The following is a 16651-nucleotide window of genomic DNA, read 5'->3' on the forward strand; positions in this document are numbered from 1 at the left end:
CATTTTGCAATCATGATAGACATAAATATAAAGACTAGTGATTCAGTGCAGAAGATATGGGAGATGAGAAGACAGAACTACCCACATAACATAAATCTGCTAAAAAAGATGTTAGAGGCAGAAAACTGGGAAACAATATATGCAGCTAAAGATGCAAACTCCAAATGGAACCAGTTTTATTCTTTATTCAATTATTATTATGATGTTACATGTCCTGTTAGTAAAAGGCTTGTCAAACAGCAACAAAAAAAGAAAAGCTGGGTGACTGGAGAAGTAATTCATGCCAGAAATAATCTGAGAGTGTATTATGACCTCTCCAAACAAAAAAGTAATGAGGCCTACAACACACTGTATAAAATAAAAAAGAAAGAGTACTGTAGTTTTATCAGAGAAACTAAAGCATCATTCATCAGGATGTCTATAGATAAGGGAAAGAACTACTCAAAAGGTTTATGGTCGTTCATTAATGGAGAGAGAGGAAAAGTAACAAATTGGGCAGAGGACATCTGCCCACTGATGAGTGGGAAAAGCAACGCAAACCCTCTAGAAGTAGCCAATACTTTTAACAGATATTATATTACTGTAGCAGACGAATTAATATGTCAAAATAAAATAAATGCAGTAGGTAAATTGTTAAACCCCCCCACATACAAATCATACTATGGTTTTCATACCTACAACAGATGCAGAAGTGTCAAACCTAATAAAACAACTTAAAATTAAACATTCTTCTGGCTTGGATGGTGTCACATCACATCTCATAAAGGAATGCAGAGAATGTATATTAAAACCATTGACACACATGCTGAATGCTGCGATAGAAGAAGGTATATTTCCAGATTCACTGAAAGTAAGTAAAGTGAAGCCAATATTTAAGAAAGGGAACAGGGATGAATTAGGAAATTACAGGCCAATATCATTGATCTCAACATTTGCTAAAATCTATGAAATGATAATAAAGAATAAAATTGTAAGTTTTATAACAAAGTACAGTATACTGCATTCATCACAACATGGTTTCAGAGAAGGGAAGTCAACAAAAACAGCATCAACAGATATAATTGAGCACATTCTTAATTTACTTGACAGGCAACAAAAGACTTGTGGGATTTTTATGGACCTATCAAAGGCATTTGATTGTGTGAACCACTCAAAATTAATGATGAAATTATATCAGTATGGAATTAGAGGAAAATGCTATGACATACTTAAATCATACATTACAAATAGGAAACAATGCACAGAAATCAGACATACTAGTGGGGGAAATATAACAATCTACATATCAGAATTACAAACAGTTAAACAGGTGTGCCGCAAGGGTCTGTGCTTGGGCCAATACTATTTATACTCTACGTAAATGACTTCCCTAGCTATATAAGTCAGAAACTTATAATGTATGCTGATGACACAAAAATCATTTGCACAGCTGACACAAAGGAGGAGCTTGAGAAGGAAGCACTCCTGACTATTGAAAATGCAAATAAATATTTAACACAAAACAACCTGTTTATGAATCAGTCTAAAACAATGAATGTAGTATTTCAGACAAAGCATAGTGAAAATTATAATATAAATGTTAATATAAATGGAAAGACTATTAAAGAAGTAACCAGCACAAATTTTCTAGGAACTATAATAGACAAACATTTGGCATGGGGGGAGCACATAGATGCACTGTGCAAAAAGATAAACAAACAGATCTTCATCATGCATAAAACAGCTAAGACTGTGGATGATAAAGTCCTCAGATCAATGTATTATGGACTTGTCTTCCCACATTTGTCTTATTCAGTTCATATATGGGGAAATGCACAAGCTGGCTATCTAAAAAGAATATTCACAATTCAGAAAAGGGCAGTGAGATGCATTGCAAAAATACCACCAAGACTGACCTGTAGGCAAGCTTTTGTACACTATAATATTATGACAGTATATTCACTATATATATATATATATATATATATATATATATATATATATATATATATATATATATATATATATATATATATATATATAACAGAGGGAAACATTCCACGTGGAAAAATATATCTAAAAAGAAAGATGATGAGACTTACCAAACAAAAGCGCTGGCAGGTCGATAGACACACAAACAAACACAAATATACACACAAAATTCAAGCTTTCGCAACAAACTGTTGCCTCATCAGGAAAGAGGGGAAGGAGAGGGAAAGACGAAAGGATGTGGGTTTTAAGGGAGAGGATAAGGAGTCATTCCAATCCCGGGAGCGGAAAGACTTACCTTAGGGGGAAAAAAGGACAGGTATACACTCGCACACACACACATATCCATCCACACATACAGACACAAGCAGACATATTTAAAGACCTTAACAGAAGGAGGAAATATGTCTGCTTGTGTCTGTATGTGTGGATGGATATGTGTGTGTGTGCGAGTGTATACCTGTCCTTTTTTCCCCCTAAGGTAAGTCTTTCCGCTCCCGGGATTGGAATGACTCCTTATCCTCTCCCTTAAAACCCACATCCTTTCGTCTTTCCCTCTCCTTCCCCTCTTTCCTGATGAGGCAACAGTTTGTTGCGAAAGCTTGAATTTTGTGTGTATATTTGTGTTTGTTTGTGTGTCTATCAACCTGCCAGCGCTTTTGTTTGGTAAGTCTCATCATCTTTCTTTATATATATATATATATATATATATATATATATATATATATATATATATATATATATATATATATACCAAAGCATAATGGTAGTAAGGTCAAGTGATAAACACCTCCTAAATAAAGATGTACACAAACACGGTACAAGAGGAAATGAAAATTACTACATGATAAACAAAAATCTAAAACTGTCTATGACTGCCCCAGAAGAAGCAGGCAAAAGGTTTTTTAATAAACTCCCCAAAATCATTAAAAAAGAAACAGATCTAAAATGTTTTAAAAATCATCTGAAACTATATCTCACAGAGAAATGTATATACAGTTTGAGTGAATACTAAGATGGTGTTTAAATATATCATTACTGAAATGTACCTGTAAAAATTATCATTTCTGTATGTTTTTTTGATTTGTGTGTACGTATAATGTGAAACATGTAAAACCTTTGTATGATTATGGACTATTTCTGTTTAATCATTTGTTTCATTTATATATATATTGAAATCAAGTTTGATGTTAATAGGCTATTGTATGGCACACCCAATACTCTCAGCTGGATTTTCAGCTGGAGTCCATGGGCAAAGAATAAATAAATAAATAAAAATAAATAAATAAATATTCTGTAATTTCAAATGTTTCTAAAAAAATAATTTAACTGTACATACAGAGCTAGTACATGTTGATTATTACAACAAAAATAAAGTAATTTCTTTTTATAGATTTTAGCCTGAAATATAATACACTGTGTACAAAATCATATGAAATTATTTTAGAAAAATATCTGAGACAATATTATGAGAAGGAAAGTTGCTACTCATATAGCAGAGATGGTGAGCCACAGATAGCCTATCAGCTACTCAGCATCTCTGCTATATGCTGAGTAGAAATTTTCCTTTTCACAATAATGTTGCATTCCATCCTAGATTTTCCATTGTTTGAGACAATATTAACCTATTCAAAATTCAAAAATATGTTTTTGGTACTGATTACTTCTGTTGGGGAAGGGTAATGCTAGAGGATGGTGTCCCTTTACAGGGTTAAGAAAGGGAAGCTCTTGCAGTGAATAGATCTGATGCCTGAAAACAATATTAACAACAATAAAGTCCAGGAACACCACAGTAACATTCATTGACTTCAAGAAGGCTTACAACTGCGTAGATAGAAAAACATTCTTCAATACACTGAAAGAATGAAGGTGGACAACAATACCAAAAAGCTAATCAAGGAAACATTTCGAAATACAACATCCAAAGTGAAGTTTATGGAAGAGATCTTGGAACTATTGGAAATCAAGACAGATTGAGACAGGGTGATGGCCTGTCAGCCATTCAATTTTTCTCCATTTTGGGAAAAATAATCAAGACATTGGACAAAGGGATCTATGGAGTAAAGATGGGGAGACATAAGGATAGTACCATCAACATAAAATGTCTGACCTTTGCTGATGATATAGCCATCATAACAAATAACAACACAAGAAGCAAAAAATCTCTAGAAACACTACATGAAATCTCATCCAAAACAGGACTATAAATCTCCCATGAAAGAATGCAGTATATGGACTCAAAATCCGCAACACACACCCAGTGTTAATGAAATATGGAAAGATAACACAAGTAGACATTTTCAAATTCCTTGCTTATTTTTCATGTTTAAATGAAGAAGTAAAGAACTGACATTATAATTTATATACTAGAATCTACCATACATCTACATATACAGAAAACAGGACTGAACTTGACACCCAATGAAGAAAGGATCACAGAACTACAAAAAGCATGCAGACTTATATGGGACCATTACAACAAAAGAAGTATTTATTTAAATCCCAGATTAAGACACTTAAGTACAGCAGTCTTACCAGAGTCCTTGGATGCCTCAGAAACAACAGCAATCAAGGAAAGAACAAAAGTCAAGGAGATGAAAGAACAAGAGAGGGAAATTCTGAGAAAGATCTACAGGCCATTTCAGAAAGAGGGGATTTGGATAAAGAGACTGACAAAAAACTGTATGAACAGACAGGCACAATTATACACAACATCAGAAGCGCGAAGTTCTATGGACACAATTATAAACAACATCAGGAAAAGAAGGGCAAAGGTCTATGGACACATACATAAAATGAACGAAAATGCACTGACCAAATTGATTTTTAACATAGTGATAACTGGTACAGTGAAAACCAACTGAGTAAAGGAAACCACGAAGAACTCAAGAAACTGAATATTTCCACAGAAGACATGACAGACAGCGAAAAATACAGAGAAAAACAAATCAGAAAACAGAAATTCCAGCTAATGCCCAAAAAGAAGAAAACAGGAATGTGGACAGAAGTGAGGAAGGTTAAATATGCTGAATATACGAGGACAGTGAGAGGGGAGTAGGCCAAAATCTTGAGCAATCAGATGAAAGTGCAAAAATAACCTTAAAGAAAAATAGTTGTGACATAATAATACAATGCTGAGAGCCACGAAAGAGAAGTTGCTGAAATTTTATAGTATGAGCAAAATATTAAGATGACAAGTTGTGTGAAACTAGGAGTCACAATGGGCGAAGTAGTAACAAACTGCCCCAGGAATGATCCCATTTATTACCAGGTCTTCGTCATTCACCAGCCATGGCTGGACAGACTGTGTCAAAGTTACAATCAAGTGATTTACAATATAATGAATCACAGAATAACATATAAACTTTATACAGGTGATGAATATAGACTATGTCATGTTCACTCTGTCCATTCGTTTTCTTCACAATCAAAGAATTCTCGGACCGAGTATAGTGGGCATTGTTTTAGGCCTTCAGCAATTTGTTTCTTGAAGTTGTCCAGTGGCAGGGTCTGCAATTCAACAGGTAGTTTGTTGAACATCCTCACACCAATCACCAGAAAAATGTCTCTTGTTTTGGACAGTTGGTATGTTGGTAGATACTCAATGCATTTTACTAATATCAGGATCAAATGATAGCTACTGAAACAAACTCAATAAAGACCCTCAGTTCTTACAAGAGACACTGTATGGTTTACATAAATATCTAATACTTGTTATGGGTATCACTAAAAGATATGATCTTGCTTATTTTTCATGTTCAAATGAAGAAGTAAAGATCTAACACTATAATTTATATACTAGAATCTACCAGGCCATTCTTAACACATACTTCCTTGCAATAGATGGTATGGCAAGAGAACATTATACAGACATGGCATGCACTTAAATGAAAAGGAAAAATTTCTTATAAGTCAAAAAATTGTGCGATCATTCTTCACCTTGTGTACAGAACCCAAGACCTTACCTCAAGCTACTGAAAAAGACTTCAAAATGCAAGAAATTGGATTGTATCCTCCCCTCCACCCCCCCTTCCCCCCCCCCCCCCCTACGCCCACACTACATCTCCCCCTATCCTGCACAGAACAGCAAACGGAGTATTCACTGATGCCAAAAATAAACACTGAAGGATCATCAGTTACAGCAGCAAGCGAACAAGGGCAGCCACTGAACACAGGAGCTGGCAGCAACAGGAACCACACTGTGGAGATGCATGAGGCCTGGGAGACCTAAAACAGCAGCACTATAACCATCCAGTCAGGGTAGGTGCCTGAGACCTAGGAGGCCTGTTACATTAAGTGAGGGCGCTGATGACCTCGACATTGAGCGTCCATAAACCACAGCACACACACACATTAAGTGAGAACTTTTTATGTGAATGTGTAAGCTGATAAAGGACTCATTAAACAGTGTGAGTGAAAATATTAATGTCAGTTACCAGTGTAGAGATATTGTTGGGAACTAAAACACAATTTAAAGAGATGGTTCAGTTTTAGGGTCAAAGCAATAAATCATCAGTATAGTGCAACAACAACATGAGGAGCTAGTAAACGACTTAGTGCATCACAAGAAGGGGAATCATTAAAGTTAGGGAAACAGTTAAAATATTTCATCAGGATGTTCAGCACATAAACTGTAAAGCAGATGGATGAGGGGTGATGTTGCAGGCATATAAGTCAAACATTCTAGCAGCAACACAGCATAGGCTAAATGAAAATTAGGTGGAGATTCACACTCATGTAACCAGATTTTGCAGAACATTAGAGTTGGATTGTCACTTTCTCTAGCTACAGATTAATTAAACCATCCAAAATATCACAAAATATGCTATAGAACAGAGCTTCAAAACTACAGTGGTGGGAATAAACATTCCATAGAAGATGTGCTGTGGATTAGGCCTGTACTGATCACCAAATGATGACATGAGAACTTTCTTTTAACAGCTAGAAAGTCCAATGTAAGAGTTTAAAAAATGTATTTATTTAATAGTTATAGGGGATTTGAACACAGACATGAGGAAAAGAACAGACAACACTAAGACACTGTTGGACTTATTCCATAGTTACAACCTAAAAATAGAAATAAATAAAATCAATAGAGCAACTAAACATAATAACATTGCTTTTGATCACATAATAACAAGTGCACAAGCTGGCTACCTAAAAAAAATTAAAATTCAGAAAAGAGCAGTGAGGTATACAGCAAAAATACCACCCAGATAGTCCTGTGGACTAGCTTTTGTACACCATAATTTTCTGACAATGTACCATCACACAGTGAGAGTGAGTATTTATTTATTTATTTAGCATATGGCTTATATGGATTCGTACACCATAATTATCTGACAAAATTTTAAAGTTGAGACCACTAATTCAGTCCAATAAAGAAATTAAAGTTTCGAAGGAATCATATTTTTCTGATGGTTTTGCTGTAAGTAGTGTAACAGGATATCCTCCTCTAACATTACTTTTCCTCAACAGCAGTTGGTGATACCACTATTATTTCCAAATTTTGAATAGCTCAGTATCATCTCAGTTGTTTTTCTGAAAACTTTCACAGTATGTGATATATCAAGCTGAAATTTATGAAAAGGAACTATTTTATAAAATATATTCATCTCAATGTTATAATCGATGAGTATCAGGTCTGATTGTACAGTTAAAATTACTTTTTTTAGAAACATTTGAAATTATAAATATTTGCAGACTTAAAATTTCTCTTATTAATTATTCTATCCTGCATGGTTTACTATGTTTATTTCTGGATTCATTTACGAAATAAATGTACATTGAGATGAGGTACTGGCGGAATTAAAGCTGTGAGGATGCGGCATGAGTCATGCTCGGGTAGCTCAGTTAGTAGAGCACTTGCCCGCGAAAGGCAAAGGTCTCGAGTTCAAGTCTCGGTCCATCATGCAATTTTAATCTGCCAGGAAGCTTCATATCAGTGCACACTCCACTGTCGAGTGAAAATTCAATTCTAGAAACATCCCCCAGGCTGTGGCTAAGTCATGTCTCTGTAATATCCTTTCTTCCAGGGATGCTAGTTCTATAGGTTCACAGGAGAGCTTCTGTTAAGTTTGGAAGGTAGGAGACTAGGTACTGGCAGAATTAAAGCTGTGAGGACAGAGTGTGAGTCATGCTTGGGTAGCTCAGTTGGTAGAGCAGTTGCCCGTGAAAGGCAAAGGTCCCGAGTTTGAGTCTCGGTCCAGCACACAGTTTTAATCTGCCAGGAAGTTTCATGTCAGCACACACTCCACTGTGGAGTGAAAATTTCATTCTAGAAACATCCCCCAGGCTATGGCTAAGCCATGTCTCTGCAATATCCCTTCTTCCAGGGGTGCTAGTTCTGCAGGTTCACAGGAGAGCTTCTGTGAAGTTTGGAAGGTAGGAGATGAGGTACTGGTGGAATTAAAGCTGTGAGGATGGGGCGTGAGTCGTGCTTGGGTAGCTCAGTTGGTAGAGCACTTGCCCGTGAAAGGCAAAGGTCCTGAGTTCAAGTCTCAGTCCGGCACACTGTTTTAATCTGCCAGGAAGTTTCAAATGATCTGTTTGTTCACAACACTGTTCACTTAAAAATAAGCTTTGTCAGAAAACGTGTTGTGTAGCAATGCCTCTTGGTCTTGCTCGATTGCCCACCTTGCAAACTGCGGTCTTTGCTCCTTATCTCTCACAGTAAGCTTATGCGCAACAGTCTTCTTGTATGGATACAAGTGAAGGTCAGAGTGAATAATTCTTTGTACAGATCAATGTGAAATTCCCAACTCGACATTGACTCTTCTTGTTGATTCACTCAGACTACAAGTCAAAGTCACTCTAACTGCTTTAATGTTTTGCAGCAGATGTACGGTATGTGCATGTGGCCACAGACACTTCAAAACAGGTCCAGTACCTTGAAATTTTTTATGTACTCTGCATACTGTCTGTAGGCTGGGAGCCCACCATGTGCCAAAATGAGCACAAAACCTTCTGTGTCAAGGGAACACTGTTCGTCACCATGAACAGTAACACAATCTTCATCTTTTGTGCGCCGGTCAACCATCCTTTGTCTGCCATCGCAGCAAACTGAAACTACAGACTCACAATGGAAGCGATGAATTTGCAATGACATGTGGTATAATTTCCATGAACTGCATGAAGTTGAGTGCACAATTTGAAAACTATTGCCCCAATAGTATGCCTGTAGGATCAAAATTCAGTCGGGTGACTTATTGTGCATGACCCTGTAATATTCCTTCATATGAAGAGCAACATGAATCATATTCAATCTGAAATTAAAACAATTATGTAGGCCATATTTTAAAGTACTTAAGATACTAACACTACCAAATACATACCACACTTATAAGAACGATTGCAGTCTAATACTATGTACAAAATGGAAGTAGTTGGTGTGAGATATATTTGGAGATAGATCTATTCTTAACAGTTCAGAAACCTCAATTTTACATTTTTAAGAATCTGTATCTTCAGCACCCTTTTAATTTTGTAGCTTGGTAAATTTATTCTAATCTTATGCATCGCAGGGTATCCTCAACTGTCCCAAAATTATACATCTGTTGAAAATCATTTCTGCTGTTTAGCATTATTTGCAGCTATTTTAGCACAGGAATGGATTAACTGGACAGTGAGTGGTATAATGAAGTTCAGCTTTGGTACTAGTCTGCAGTGATGATAACTCAAAGTTCATTTGTAGGCTCATTCATGTTGTTTTGGTCTGTGAGCTCTTGCATCTTCATGCACATTCATTAGGACACTGCTTCCTGAATATTCCATTTATTATTGCTCCATGTGGTTACACTTTCTATTAATGCTTCACCTAATACTTATTTTCCACAATATAACATAGGTCAAAAGACTTTTACCTCATCATAAGAAAACACAAAAAAGAGCTCATAAAGACACTGCAATGTTTGAAACAAATGGCATGCATATTGCATATGTGAAACCTTAAAAAAACTAATGTACAATTGGTGTGCAGTCTTGACAAAATATCTTCAGTTTCTGTGCAAGATAATCACAGAAAAACAACATTGTAGGAATAAAGACATTTTTCTAAAAAAAAAGTTATGGTGAATCTGTCATTTTAAATTTTTAACAAAAAACAGTTTTATTTTCATAAATTAAATTTTCATTTAAAAGGGGAGGTTCATGAAATACATATTGTGTTCCCAAGATTTTATTTTTTAAGTATATTTATTTGCAGGGATTATTTCTAATGAAGTTTCCTATGTAACTGCAATCAGCAAAAGGAATACAAAATAATGAACAATAAATTAACGTTTTTAACCATTCAAATAGGCTTTTGTCTGTTTTGGTAATTTCAAACATTTAAGTTTTTACTTAATAGAAAGTATAAAAGAAAAACCAATGCTAATTAACACACTTATGACCTATTTCTTCCTGTTATTGTTCATTTATTCCAAAATAAAATAAGAGGATGATGGACTTTAACTATGAAATATTATGTTTGTAGCCATCAGGTCACCATGATCTACTGTGTTATTGTCATGGCTGACAGATTTAATTACACAACAGTGACACTATGTAACAGTAGCAGTGACAGTTTATTCTTTGACTTTTTGCATTAAGTACTTCTTACACTGTATGTGTAAGAAGTTAAAGAGTTTCCCTGTTATGAGCAAATGCTTAACATCCAGGAATGGTTCTACTTTCATCCTGTCTCCTAATCTGTTCATTGCTTGGAGCTGTTTTCTATTTGAGTGTGTTTATTTTGATAAATAAAGTTTCTACATTTGTGTATCATGACAGTGACATTGAAAGCACGACTGCCCAGCTTTATAAATATACACTTAGTAAAGTTTTAACAGCCCTAATTCTAACTATACCTGACAACCAGTGATCCCAACATGATTTTAAGCCAACAAGAACTAAGCCATAGTCATAATTTGAAAAAAATTCACAAGATGCAAGATGAAGCAACTGTATCAAGATTAGCTATGTGATTACCTCCATTCTACCTCATAATTCTGTACTGTGGTTCCTGAAAGATGAAGCAAGTTAGAAAGTTTTTACTATGCTAGCACCACGGCTGATTCAATAAAGTTTGCCCTAGTAGTGAGCCAGCTAGATCATCACTTCACCACAGAAGTACAGGATGTCATAACTGTGCCACCAATGGCAAATCCTTATGACAAGCCCAAGACATTCAAAGAGTCACAGCCAGGAAGACAGAATCGGTCAAGCACTGATGCAGGAGGATATTGGAAATCACAAACCATCATAGTACCTTTGGCACTTGAGAGCAAAGCGATACTGCTGCTGTTCCAGATAATTTGTTGAGCACCATTTGGAGCAACCACTTACCACCACAAGTTAAGGTGACAGTAACATCCCAAAGAGAGATACCATTAGATACTGTTGCAGAGCTAGCAGACAATTTAAAAAAGTCATGCTCCTGCTCAGGTTACCAAAGCAACAGAGCTGTGGAGCTGTACAACAGTGAGAGCAGCAGTTGCACACACTGATCATAACTCTCAAGTCGCAAAGATTAGTTTTATTATGTACACAAAGCTGTTGTCTCAAGGCAGCACCAGAATGACAGAGGGTGATACCATAGAAGATCAAGGACCCATTTGTTGATTAATGCTATGTCTTATAATGGAAAGTATTCCATATGCTGGTACCATCACAAGTTAGGTGAGGAAGAATGAAAGTGTACCACACCATGTTCATTCCCAAATGCCAATGGCAGTTGGTCATAGGTGCAGCTAAATGCTTATCAACATCACAGAGCCTGTTCATCAATGACAGCAAATCAGGCCAAAAATATTTGGTGGACACTGGTCCTCATTTAAGTGGACTGTCACATACCTCAGCACATCACTGCAGACTACCAATGGCCTTCTGTTTGTCAGCAGCAAACAGTTCTTCCATATCAACATACAGAATCCAGTGAATAGAATTGGATTTAGGACTGTGTCTCCCCTTTGTCTAGGACTTCACCAATATTGGCATCTTGGAAGCAACAATAGATGCTGATCTTCTGTCTTATTACCATCTACTGACAGACATGGTGAACACTTAGCTTATTGACCATGTTACCAGCCTGCTACTACAGGATTTCACTGATGCACAACTGTGCACAGAGCCAAGCTAACACAAGTGAGTGATTGTAAGTACACCTCTCTGTTACAGTAGTCCTCGGCTTTGACTGTACCTCTAGGCACTCCTAAACAAGTGCTACATAATATAGTACACCATATTAAAACTATTGATGGCCCATTGGTATAATGTAGATTTAGATGTTTAATATCTTATCACCTGGCTGTCAGTAAAGCTGAGTTCAACTCCAAACTCAAATAAGGCATTATCCAACCGTCAAGTGTCCCACGGTCATCCCCTCTATACACAGTACTTAAGAAGTGTAGAGTGTGGTGTCATGTGGAGATTATTGCTTGCTTAATGCCAGAAATGTGCCAGACTGCTACCCAGTACTGTTGTTATGGGATTATAATCATGCCTTGTGTTGTGCAACCATATTCATTGTACTCAGTTGTGCCAAAACCTGTACCCACATCTTTGAAGCAGTGGAAGGCAAACTGAAAAACAGAGATTATCACTCCACTTGGGTTATTTGAGAGCACATATATGACCGGTAGCCTACGAAATGCTGCTCACACATGGCAACAGTTTATTGATTCTCTTCTGCATTATTTTGCATACCTAAATGATATTCTGGTCTTTTCAGCCACCAATAAGAAACACCAACAACATTTTATAGAAGTGTTAAAGTGCTTAGAACAGTATGGTGTGGTCCTAAACATGGCTAAATGTGTGTTTGGGCAATCCAAGATTACTTTCCTTGGCCATTAGATATTTTCTGCATTCTTGCTACCATTATCAATAAAGACTGAAACCATCAAGTGGATGCTGAAGATGGACACCATTAAGTAATTATGCCAATTCCTGAGTCGCAGAGACGCACAACAGAAAGAATGTTGGAAAGTTTGCTTCCTGCTAACAATGCCTTTGTAAAAAATAAACAACAGACACACACACACACACACACACACACACACACACACATGACCATGATCTCTGGCAGCTGGAGCCAGACTGCGAGCAGCAGCGCATTATGGAAGATGCAACCGGGTGGGAGTGTTGAGGAGATTGGGGCGGGGAGGGGGAAGGATAGCAGGGTAGGGACAAGGGTTGATAAAGAGCTGCTGGGAGCATGCAGGGATGAGGTGGAGAGTAGGGCAGCTAGGTGCAGTCGGAAGGTTAAACAGAGGGTGGGGATGAGAGAGAGAGGGGGGTGGGGGGCGGCAGGGGGGGGGGGGAGGGTTAGGAAGAAAGGAGATAAGTAAAAAGACTGGTGTGTTTGTGGAAAGAGGGCTGTGTTGTCTGGAATGGGAACAGGAAAGGGGCTAGATGGGTAAGGAAAATGACCAATGAAGGTTGAGGACAGGAGGGTTATAGGAATGCAGGATATATTGCAGGGAGAGTTCCCACCTGCGCAATTCAGAAAAGCTGCCGTTAGTGGGAAGGATTCAGATGGCACAGGCTGTGAATCAGTCATTGAAATGAAGGACGTTGTCAGAATGAGGTGGTTGGATTGGAATCCATCAGGCATTGGGAAAGGTAGTGTTCAACAGTGGCTCTCCCATAATGTCCTGCTGTTTGCAGTCTGCCTCCAGCTGCCAGAGACTGTATCTCTGTATCTTCACTGGTTCATAGAGTGTGCAGACATCCCCCCAGATGATTTTGTTTACTTACATAATCATCATCATCACCATTGTCAGTACCATAATTATCACTGTGTAAAATGAATCTGATGCATATGACAAAAAACCTGATTTCCATTATTCTGTGGCTCATTTATGTTACCAAGTGAGGTAACATTGGACTCACATTCAGGAGGATGACAGTTCAAACCTGCATCTGGCCATCCTGATTTCACTTTTCTGTGATTTCCCTAAATCACTTCAGGCAAATGCTGGTATGGTTCCTTTGAAAGGGCACAGCTGATTTCTTTCCCCGTCCTTCCCTCATCTTATGGGACTGATGACCTTGCTGTTTGGTCCCCTCCCCTAAATCAATGAACCTCATTTGTGTTGTGAGTGCACTCATAACTGCTGATGTTGGATCGGGAAGAGTACACATGAGAGTTATCTACTACAGTGCACTGCAAAAAATTTGCTTTATTGAACATTGTACTCACTTGTAATTTGTTCCATAAATTGTCTCTTATTTTAATAGGGAAGCTGCTGGCATAGAGAGCTCATTCATGTGCCCACCTGCATTTGATTGCTAGTCCCATTTGGTTGGTTTTGGGGAAGGAGACCAGACAGCGTGGTCATCGGTCTCATCGGATTAGGGAAGGAAGTCGGCCGTGCCCTTTTAGAGGAACCATCCCGGCATTTGCCTGGAGTGATTTAGGGAAATCACGGAAAACCTAAATCAGGATGGCCGGACGCGGGATTGAACCGTCGTCCTCCCGAATGCGAGTCCAGTGTCTAACCACTGCGCCACCTCGCTCGGTGCTAGTCCCATTTATATGCATATACAGATATGCATAAAATTCATACACACATCCACAGCTACATGTATACACCCCTTATGCACAAATACACAATTCATTCATGGTCAAACAAGGGTACATAGTATGTTAAACATGTCCCTTAGCACAAAACATATACAGAGCAACAACAAACCTATCACAGTTCTGAGAAGGTGGATGGAAGGAAACATGGAAGTAAAACTCATATGTGCAATTGTTGGCAGTGAGTTCAAAAAGAGCACCTTACTAAAGGAACAAGACATTGAAATTCAGCAGTATCCTTGAGAATGACCCTCTCATTTCTTTCTTGTAGGTGATTCAGATGGGACTTTTATTCAAGTTCATATATGGAGTAAGAAAGTGAGAATTTTGAAACTGAAAAAGTATCAAATCATATTAGACACTTCTTCCAAAAATTATCTCGTTATTTAGATACATGCATTAGAAACATGTGTTATCAGAATGATTGGTAACAATAATTACTAAAACATAGGTATGTATTTTAGAATGTGGATAACTGTTACACATTCACAGTTATCATTGTACACATGTAAATGTCTAATGAACAGTAGTAAAAAAACTGCAGCTACTTAATGTAACCAACTAATAAGAGTTTTTTAAAAAATCTTATTTTCTCAGATAATTTTATTATTGTGGAAACAATTGTACATTGCACCAACCAATTTGCTCCCAATTAATGGTACATAGGAATGGGTAGGACTGAATGGCCCAGGACCTCTGTCACATGTAATGACTTACTACTTATCACAAAAATAAATATTTATTCAGTTAAAAGAAAGAATCTCATTGACGAGTTACAATGTTCAGTTCAACATTGGCAATAATAATCTGCCCCTAATTTTGAATACGCAAATGTTTGGCCTCATTTAGGGAGTGATACGTAACTTGAAAATTTCATTAGTTCTGAAATCAACACTGACATGGAACTCCTAGTCCATAATTTTTTAATATAATCATTATGCAGTGCATTCATAGAGGAGACTACTAAGTACAGCAGGTGCACACGTATGTTACTGTGTCACCTCTTTGCCAATTGATACAAGGTCTAGAATGCAATTTGCACCATCACTTCAGTTCAAGGGACTCTGATAGTCAGATGTTCCGTGTAAGTAGTCTTTAGTCACTGGTGAATATTTTTCTGCATGCATAAAATCACCTCAAGCCCTTTGTTTACCTACCACCAGCTCTCCATAGGTGACTGCTGTGCCATGCTATGTGTTTATTCATTACCAGTCTGACTTACCCACTTGTCATCTTCTGGTTTGAACCTAAACTAATCACTCAACAAGCCATTTTACAATCACTAACAAAACTTGGGAAAGCATGCCCCATTGTCTGTTTTCCTAGGCATCCCTGCAGGAAGTGCCGTCAATAATAATGCCTGCTGCCACCTGGCTTTTTGGGAAAAACCCCATGCTTGGAAAACAGGTGAGCCTGAGATATACTACTGCTCCACACTGCGTGCAGTCTGTGATGATGGTTGATGGTTTATCTGCTTGGTGCTAGCGTCCCCAATCCCCTCCCATCTGTCACAGCGGATGGGTGAAGTATTCAAAAATGGATTTGTGCATCACCATATTATGTTCATTCATATACAGTTCATAATGTTGTCATTTAAGGATAGTTAATTGTTAGTACAGTCTTTGGAATAAGTTTCTGTTGGTTCTACTCTTGATTGGTGTGTATCTCAACTGATTTCACTTTCCTGAATTTTTCTCATAATGGGATTTGCAAGATACAGTGAATGAATGGATGTATTAATGACAGGACATTTCTGTTTCAAGAACTGCACATAATTAATCAGGTGGAATATGGGTAATATTAAAGACTGTGTACTGTTTCTTTCTGTAGCATTATCACTAGAATCTGCTATGGCTATTTGATCAAGTAACACCTTCTGTTTGTTTCCAGGACATGAAATATAAATTTGAAGTAGTTTTCCCACCAACAGTTGAGAAATCTGCAAGTAATAGCTGCTTTCTTCCAAAACATCCTCTAATTCTATCTCAAAACTCTAAGCAAGAAATACCACTTCTTATTGGTTCTACATCAAAGGAGGGCTACATATTTATGAGAGGTAAAGAGAAATTTCTGTTGTAGTTTACTTTATTCTACGGTTTGTGACTATAAATATCTCCCTAC

At 37.4% G+C, this 16651-nt stretch overlaps 1 protein-coding gene across 1 annotated transcript in view; it reads left to right on the top strand.

Moving 5' to 3' along the window:
• Positions 1 to 16651, top strand: part of LOC126236319 (esterase FE4-like) — a 236416-nt gene that overhangs the window by 127940 nt on the left and 91825 nt on the right. Inside the window, exon 6 of the mRNA XM_049945533.1 lies at positions 16421 to 16586. Coding sequence (XP_049801490.1) covers positions 16421 to 16586 — 166 coding nt within the window. The remainder of the gene's footprint in view (positions 1 to 16420; positions 16587 to 16651) is intronic.

The sequence above is a fragment of the Schistocerca nitens genome, chromosome 2 (genome assembly GCF_023898315.1).
Source record: "Schistocerca nitens isolate TAMUIC-IGC-003100 chromosome 2, iqSchNite1.1, whole genome shotgun sequence".
In the NCBI taxonomy this organism is placed as follows: domain Eukaryota; kingdom Metazoa; phylum Arthropoda; class Insecta; order Orthoptera; family Acrididae; genus Schistocerca; species Schistocerca nitens.